Here is an 8,556-nt window from a genome sequence, read left to right as displayed (position 1 = left end):
ATGTCTCTCTTGTCCTGAGGGGCCCAGAGCTGTCCCCAGCACTGGAGGTGCCTCAGCAGTGCCAGCACAGGGGACGGGCCCTGCCCTGGGGCTGTGGCCACACCCTGGCTGGCTCCCAGAGAGCATCTGCTACAAGCACTGAATCCCTACTTCCCAGGAAGTGGCCAGACATCACCCGGCAATGGGAAGTAAGAGAGTAACTCTTCTGTTTTCCTTTGCAGCCTTTGCTTTTGCTTTATTAAATTGACTTTATCTCAACAACTTCTTTTCCATTTCATTTTCTCCCGCCTGTCCTGAGGAGGCAAGTGATGGAGCACCTGGGTGGGCACCTGGTGTCCAGTCAGGGTCACCCCACTGCCCTGGTGAAAAGAAAACTGCGGTTTCTGCAGGAGTTTCCCACTCAGCCCAAGGAGGGCTGAGCAAAACCAGCTCCACAAGTGCTTTGGTGCACAATGGATAACATTTTCTCCCTTCAGGCTCGTGGCGATCTGCCTGTAGCCCCTTGATCTCAAAGGAGGCTCTGCACAGAGGAGCAGGAGAGAGTTTGGGGCTGCCAATGGGCTTTGCAGGTTGCCAGCAGGGGAGGGGACCTTTTTCCTACAGGGTTGCATGCCATGAGGCATGCATTATTAAACAGTAACAACTTTGTAACAACCCCAAGCCCGCTAATGTCCTGCTATCTCTGTGCAGGAAGCCTCCTCGTTCCTTATGTCAGCCCCAGGAGATTTGTGGGATATCACAAATAACAGCTGGTCAAGATAAGGTCTCTCCCAACAGGCTGCTTGCTCCCAGCATCTTGTAAAGCCTCATCCTGACAGACCTGAATGGACCAGCGCCTGGAGCTGCTACATCTCCTCTGTTTTCAGTCCAATCTTGCTCTTTTCTAGATGTTTTGAGCAAATATTGTGAGGTTTCTCCATTTTCATGCCTTAGACACCCATCTCCAAACCCTCCCAATCACCCTCACCTACCATCAGGGGAGCACAGCGACCAAAGGCACTCAGTTTTGGCAAAGCAAAACTTAATCCACTCCCTGTCCCTTCCAGCTCCTAGCACGGAGGGAATCTCTTAATTTCAATTAGGAAAACCCCACCAAGGAGCAGGGGAGTTGTCAGGGTCCCCCCCCCCAGTGGTAACACGAAACCAGGCGCGCCAGCAAACAAGATGTTTATAGCCCAGTGATTCATAATACTGCAGAGTTTGCAGGAAACACAGCACCATTCATGGTTAAGAAATTCTCTTGTTTTCTGCTAAATATATAAAATAATCACTCATCCCCTGAGCAGCAGATGCAATTACACCTAGTATTAGCCTCGTATGCCAACCACTAAAATTCTGGTGCAGCATGAAGCTGTTTCCCAAGGCTTTAGAAGTCCCTTAATCTGCCTTTTGACGTCAAATGACAAATTTCTTGCCTGGGATCATTAACGGGATGACTAATGAAAGCTGATAAGTGAATTTATAAATGAAATTAAAGATATTAATATTATAGGCCAGGCTACAAGAAAGAGAAATGTGGATCTAGCAAACCACAACAAGAAGCGTGGTAATCTGCATGAGATTTACAGCTCCTTTCCTGACAGGCAAATGAGTGGTATTTTCTGCCTGGAGGTTGTGGAAGCTGCCAGGCTTGATGGACACTTCTCCTGAAGCATCACCACCCCCATTACCTTCAGACGCTGACTGAGATTTAAAAAGCTCCTGCTCAAGTTTAACTGCAAATGCCAAACCAGGGATTAACACACCCCAATAGTCTTTCAAAGATAACTGCACCACCAAACCCTCCTGCAAACAAAATACCTTTACACTGTGGCCAGTTTGATGCCAACTTCTTCTTTTTTTTTTTTTGTCTTTTAAGAAAAAAACACACTTCAAACTAGATTCTCATCTTATTCACTCCAGTATAAATGCCAAGCAACTCTTTTAAAAGCTGAGGACTTATTTTTTTGGGCTTATGCACGTACAAACAAGTTCAGACCTTCCCAAATGGGTGTCCAACCCCACATCCAGGCAGTTTCATCAGGAACCCACAGCTCCTTTCTGACTCCAGCTGCTCCTCACTGAGGTTTGGGGCTCTCAGGAGAGACTATTTAAGTCTCAGCTCCCACTAGCTGATGATGGCCAGCCCTAAATGGACCAAACAACCTCCACTGCCCCAAGGCGCACAGGCAAATACAGACACCTCCTCTGATACTAAAAAGAAAAAAAAAAAACAAAAAAAGAGAAAGCTTCCTTTTGTCTGTCGATGCCCAGTTTTCTAGCAGAGACAGCACAGAAACTGGCTAGTTGGGCAAGTGGTCATGAGTGGTGCCTCTTCATGCACCCACAGCCTCCAAAAAACCCAAGATCCTGTGGAAGAGATCAGTGCCTTGATCTAGCAGTGTGACTGAAGGAAGAGTCAGATGCCACCAGGAGAATGAGGAATCCCAGAGACACACAGGAAGCACAGCTGGGGAGAGCACATTTGCTGCGGGGATGTTTCCCAGTCCCATCCTTCACTGGAAGAACCCAGGGTGGGGAGCAGCTGCAGCAAGACAGATGCCCCAGGGATGGTTTTTCTGAATGCCTTTTAGAGACCCCTCCCAGCCTGGAGAAAACGACAAGAGAATGTTTTCACAGCAGTTCTTAGCTCCAGAGCTGGACATATGGTTTGGTGGGCTGTCCAGTCCCATCAGTCCTGCTCAAAAAAGTCCCAGAAGGTGCCCGTGCCTGGTCTTCTTCTTGTTTAGGGACACACCTGCTCCTTGGACCATTTGGGAAAGGACACGTAGGGGTGGTGCACAGTAACAGCTCCACAGCACCACTTGAGGCTTCCAGAGGGAGGAAAAAAGAGGAAAACCAGCACCAGCCCATGGCTCTGAGTGAACTGAGGGTCACCCACACCTTGAGGTGTCACCTCCAGGCAGGGCAGCCACTGGGAGCAACTGGGACCACAGGGATGTGGTGAGAGACACAGAGACACCTGGATCCTTCCCCCAGCTACTGAAACCCTCACCCAAACATTTCCCCACAGGCATGTCCTCACTTCACAGGCTCCGAGCCCACAGGGCTGCCCCTTACTATCTCCAAAACCTGCACCTTTGCTGCTCCCAGCCCTTCTTTGCTCCTGACCCCACTGGGTGTAGTCCCTCAAACCAGAAGCTTTAGTGATATTCATTAAAGAGCCACAAGCCACACACACAGAGCTTTCCTGCAGGCACATTCTGCAGCCTTTAAAGGGAGGGAGAGAAAACAACAGAGGTTAAGGACACTTACCAAGAGGGATCCACGACAGCATGGGCCAACCAGCCCAATCCAGCTGGGGCTGGGAAATGCAAAGGACCATCAGGCAGGAAAATGTGTGAGAAAAGGTCCTGGGAGACTGCAAAACTGAGCAGAGGAGGAGCAGAAAGGGTTAAGAAAAGGTGGAGAGGAGGCATGGAGAAGACAAGGTTTCCCTCCATCCTGGCTGCTGCTGAGCTCTCCAGCACACGAACCCAGTCCCTGCCATCACCAGGACCTGTTGCAAGAGGCTGAGGAGTGATTGCATTTTTTTTTATTATTATTTTAGAGGGAGAATTTAACCTTTCTCAAAAGACACAGCTTTCTCACTGAGAAGGTTTGTGGATCTCCCATGGGGTCCTGTGCAGAGCTGCTTGGGAAGCCACAACCCCTTTGCCAACCCCAACTGCAGAGCAACCCATTCCATCTATCCAAACTCAACCAAAAAAGGGAGAAAATTACAATTTTCCCCACTTGGCGTTGTCCCCACTCTCACTGCTTCCCTGCAGGTCCCTGCCCTGGCCCCACTGCAGCCCTGCATCCTCCTTTTGCTTCCCAAACCCCCACATCAGCTGAAACACCTGCTGAGTGCTGACTTGCGAGTTTTGAGGACCAAGTTTGCCATAAGCAGCAGCTTGAAGCTCAACATTATGTACAACCCCTTTAGAGAAAAGCCTGGTGCTATCACCCAGCTCCAGGAGCTGCAGGGTTATGCAGGAACACCCAAGTACCATGAGATGCCCAAGAGTCACAGGATTTGGAAATGCCATCACACCTCTTCCAATTGCCAAAGCAATTCTGTTCCTGGGGGTTACGAATATTGAAGGCAATTTAACATAGGAGAAGACCTTTTGCAAATCTCCCCTTGGATTTCTCACTCATTAATTTAATGCCTCCCAAAACGAGCACTCCCAGGTTAAGGGTGGGAAATGCTTTTCTCTGCTGACCTGCTGCAGTGCCTGTTCCTTTTTGAACACTCTAGAGATAAGAACCTCTCCGTTGAGACACGAGGCGGCCCCAGTGCATGGCTTGGGGTTAAACCAGCATGTAAAGGGGCAGAAGTGGATGTCCATGTCCGTGCTACCCCCAAAAGAGCTGTACTCCCCTCTCCTTCCACCCCTACACCTCCAGTCGTGGCCACCATCCTCCCTCTGGTCAGTGGAGAGGGATGAGACAGTCCTGGATGTTCCACGTGCTCCCTGAGGTACCTTGGGGAGGGGGTTTCTCCTACAGCTTTTGGGGAAGCACCTGCCCCATCCATGCTCCATCCTCCCCTTTCAGCTAAAAAGGAGCTGCCTGGGTCATGAGCAGGGTTTGAAACAACAAAATGAAACTCAAGACTTACTCTAGGACAGTCCTTCCAGAAGGGTCACGGAGGAGGACTTGGGGCGACTCTGCGAGGACACCGAGGGCACCCCAAGCAAAGCTGGGCCGTGTCCCCACCATGTCCTCAGCGCTCCGTTCCCCTCCACCAGAGCAGCTCCAGGGTTTTGTGGCAGACACACCCCAGCTTTTTCCCCGAGCTTCACAGCTTCTGCTGCTGCCTCTCTCGCGCACCAACTCACCGGTTCTTAAATAACACACTTCCATAGGGCCAGATCCGCACTCAGCAAGGTAAATCCAGATCAGCTTTCTTTAGACTTTGCTGGTAATTCCAAGCATGAGCAAAACGTGACCACTACTCATTCGTCTTTCTCTTAGAAAGGATGGAAGCTGTGCCACCAGCCCAAACCCCATGTGAGAGACCCATCAGCCCAGCTCCCTCTTGCCATCATTAAACGCACACAGATGGGTGTGAGACCTTTACACAGCCCTTACATAAACGAACCTCTGAGCCCGTTTTGTCTGTGCTTGGGATTATCCTTCTCCCTGTTACTGAGAGGAGTTATTTAAGGGAGACCAGGGATACAGGTTGGTGCTGGAGAGATGTCCAGGCTTTACAGAAATCACTGCATGTGCCTCCACACCCACAGCAGCACCACCAGCACGTGATCCGCCTTGGATTTCCTCAGCCTGAGACGCTAAAACAAAAAAAAAAAAAAAACACCAACCAAAAAACCAACAACAACAACAAAAAAAACCAACACAAAACCAAAAAAAAAAAAATCATTTTCTTTGTACCAGGTGGCTTTTTCAAGACTCAAGCGTGGCTTTTCCAGAGTGTCAAAGGAATTAAGTCATTAAAATGTGGATGAGTTTGATGGATTATGAGCTATGAAAGCCTAGTGGTTACTGAGTAATAAGGCTGGGAGGTGGAGGAGGGAGGATGTTTCCTCTCGTAAGGATGTGTTTCTAACAAGACAGGTCAAAAATATGATGCGGATGATAAATTGCTTTAAAAGTTGCCATTAACCCAGCAGTTTTCTGCATTATTAGATTACCAAGGCATCCTCGGAGTGGGTTGACTCTGCCCTGTACCAGGGCTAATTTGCAGACTGAGACCTGGGGGGGGTTATTACGCTCACTGCAGTGAATCCCCGCTCCCAACAAAGGGGCAGCTGCCGGCAGGTGTCCGTGGAGGGGATGGATTTATCTGTGTCGGGATTTGGGGTGGGGGAGAGAAGAAGGGTTTGTTTTTTTTTTTTCCCACGCCATAACCCGAATCTCATTGTCTCACGTGGCGTGGGGTTGGGGGGGGGGGATGAGCGGGGGGAGCTCGGAAGAAGCCAGGGCAACAAAACCAAAACAAAAAAAAAGGAGGGAGGCAGGGAGGAGAAAATAATAATAATAATTAAAAAAAATCACATTGGAAAATGATCAGCCCCAACAGGCATGCATGTCTCCCTTCATGCAAGCGAGAAGCACAGCCTCCCTCCTCGGGATGTGTACGGGGACATGTGTCAGGCACGGAGGAGCTCAGCGCTGGCCCAGGGCGAGGATGGAGCGAGAACAAAGGGCCACGGCATACACTACATCCAGGGGGGAGCAGGGGGGCACCCCGCTGGTGCTCATACAGAGGGGGACAGGATGGCCAAACAGTCACCGAGGTACACGGAAAAGGAAATATGGAGAAGGAAATCATAAATAAATGTTCATAGAGAAAACCGACCAAACTCAGGATAGAGCTAGGAGAGAGGTGGAAAGGCACAGCCTTGCGAAATGATGCGTCTCTGGGAGGGATGCTGGGGTAAAGGCAGGGCGGTCTGCAGGAGCCTCTGGCTTTTGTTTTGTTTGCCAGCGGCTCCTCGTGAAATTTTAGCGGGTGGGAACCACCGACCTGCTGAATTTGTCTTCCTCTCATTAAAGACCAATCACCAATCCTGCGTCTCCCGCCCGCTTCTGTGGAAATGTAATTAAAGACAAGATGCTCCCCCCGCCTCCCCTCCCAGCCCCATCTCCTGGCTTTGGGAGCCCTGACTTCCCTCAGTTCCTCGTGGCATCCAAGCCAAAACGGGGATGTTTTAGAGGACCATTTTGCAGACCTGGGAGAGGAGGTCTGCTGCAGGCACAAGGAGAGGTGACCACTATTATCATCGCTTTGCAGCCGCAGCAAAGCTGCTTGCTGCCCGCAATTCATCCATACCTCCATGCTTCCAATATTTTAAGGCTCCCCATGACTTTCTCCCCACCCCATAGTTTGCCTTTTCTTTTAAAATTTTTTAAAATTTATTTATTTATTTTGACCAAATCGAGTTTTATTCAGAAGATGGTGGGCCTGGAGGCTGCGAGCAGGAAAAATGTAGTTACAACATTAGCAGCTGGGACGTTTTTACGAGCCCTGCCTTGCAGGGGTCTAGTGGAGATATTTATAGCGTGCCAGTCGCCGCGGGACCGAGGCACGGCAACTTCTCGCCTGGCAGATGGTGGGCAGGGCGCTCGCAGGGATGTATATGTTTAAATATACAGCTTAAAGATTAGAGGGGGGATTTTTTTTTTTTTTTTTTTTTAAATACAGGTTGGTTTGCCTCTCGTTAATCAGGAGTTTCGAAAAATAAACAATTCCCCCCATCCATCCCGAGGTAAGGAACATGTAATGTTGTAACTAGAATGAATAAGCAGCAGACCCTTCACCAATTTTTTTTTTTTTTGATTAATAATGAGGGATTGGATTTGTACACCTTTTTTTTTTTTTTGGCTATTCTGCAGTAAAACCGGAATTCTGCATCGGCACAACAGCAATACGGACTGTGCGCTGGGGAGCATGTACACACAGACTAATACTGAGGGTAGAGATGGCATAGGAGGTGGGGGGAAAAAAAATGTATTTAAAAGCCCCCATATCTGCTCTACAAGGGAGAAAAAATCCACTCACTCAAACCTTACGATGAGGGGAAAGCAAGGAAAAAATCTAAACAGCAGGATACGACAATAAATGGGAAAACAGCAATAGAAAAAGCACACTAGGTTAATATAGGAAAACTAGTTTCTTTATTGAGAGATCGTATATTAGTATTAGTGGAATCGTGTGTAACAATGTCATCATGCACACAATACAAAAAGGCAAGGCCCACCATGCTATGGAAGGGCAACAGAACAAAAGCAGCGTACACTGAGCAGATGTATAGGCTACAGCACATTACATTTCAGCAGGGTATGTCTCTACAGAGAGATTTACATCAGAAACTAGGTAATGTAAAAAAATACAGACCATGCTTTAGTTTTAGTACAAGAAAAAAGGTGGAGATACACAACCAAAGGATATTCGGTACAGAAAAAATTACCCACAAAATAAGAACAGGAAGTAATTTAGCACAGCAGAAAAAAATGTTATCCCTGTTTAATGGAAAACCATTTTGCCAGTCGTCTCTTTCGGCAGCCCAGTTTTTTGGGGGGTGCTAGGCGGGTTGGGGGTGCGCCGGCGGGACGGGACACTTGTGGCTGCAAGGAGGGACGGGGCCGGGGGCGATGCCCGCGGGGACAGCGGTGTCACCGCGGGGACAGGGATGCTGCACCCCCCGCCAGCGGCTGGCGGGGGTACCTCAGCAGCTGCTTGACCACACACATCCCGCTCCCCAACTCTCTGCCAGCCCGATTTTCGGAATCGCGGCCAATCGCTGCGCTTCCCCTCCCCAAATTTAATGTTTTTCGGAAGGTTTTCAGCAGGGAGGTGGGACCAGCTGATCCCACCGCGGTCCCTTTCCAGTCTCAGCCGCCCCGTGATTGTGGGGTCTGGCCGCAATTTGGGGGCGTTTGCCCCCACCCCAAAGAGACTCTGCGACGACGACCACAGCAAAACGAATCCACTTAACAGGAATTTACAGTGCAAATGTAACTCAGCTACTACACAGGATGGAGGTACAAAAATGGCTGTTATCGGCTACAGCTACGCTGGGATGGCCTGGTGGCTACGGCGGG

At 49.4% G+C, this 8,556-nt stretch overlaps 1 protein-coding gene across 2 annotated transcripts in view; it reads right to left on the bottom strand.

Moving 5' to 3' along the window:
* The window catches only part of RNF165 (ring finger protein 165), a 39,642-nt gene extending 35,946 nt beyond the window's left edge, over positions 1–3,696 (bottom strand). The window contains exon 1 of one of the 2 annotated variants that reach the window (XM_042028790.1): positions 3,256–3,696. In XM_042028790.1, coding sequence (XP_041884724.1) covers positions 3,256–3,325 — 70 coding nt within the window. In that variant the 5' untranslated portion in view covers positions 3,326–3,696. The remainder of the gene's footprint in view (positions 1–3,255) is intronic. The other variant, XM_042028791.1, reaches the window with a different exon arrangement.
* Positions 3,697–8,556: the final 4,860 nt, after the last annotated feature.

Source organism: Corvus kubaryi, unplaced genomic scaffold, assembly GCF_017639235.1.
Source record: "Corvus kubaryi isolate FWS band 111438036 unplaced genomic scaffold, C.kubaryi_AGA036_p1.0 37308, whole genome shotgun sequence".
NCBI classification, from domain to species: domain Eukaryota; kingdom Metazoa; phylum Chordata; class Aves; order Passeriformes; family Corvidae; genus Corvus; species Corvus kubaryi.
Note: the sequence above shows the minus strand (reverse complement) of the source record. Positions and strands in the feature narration are given on the sequence as shown.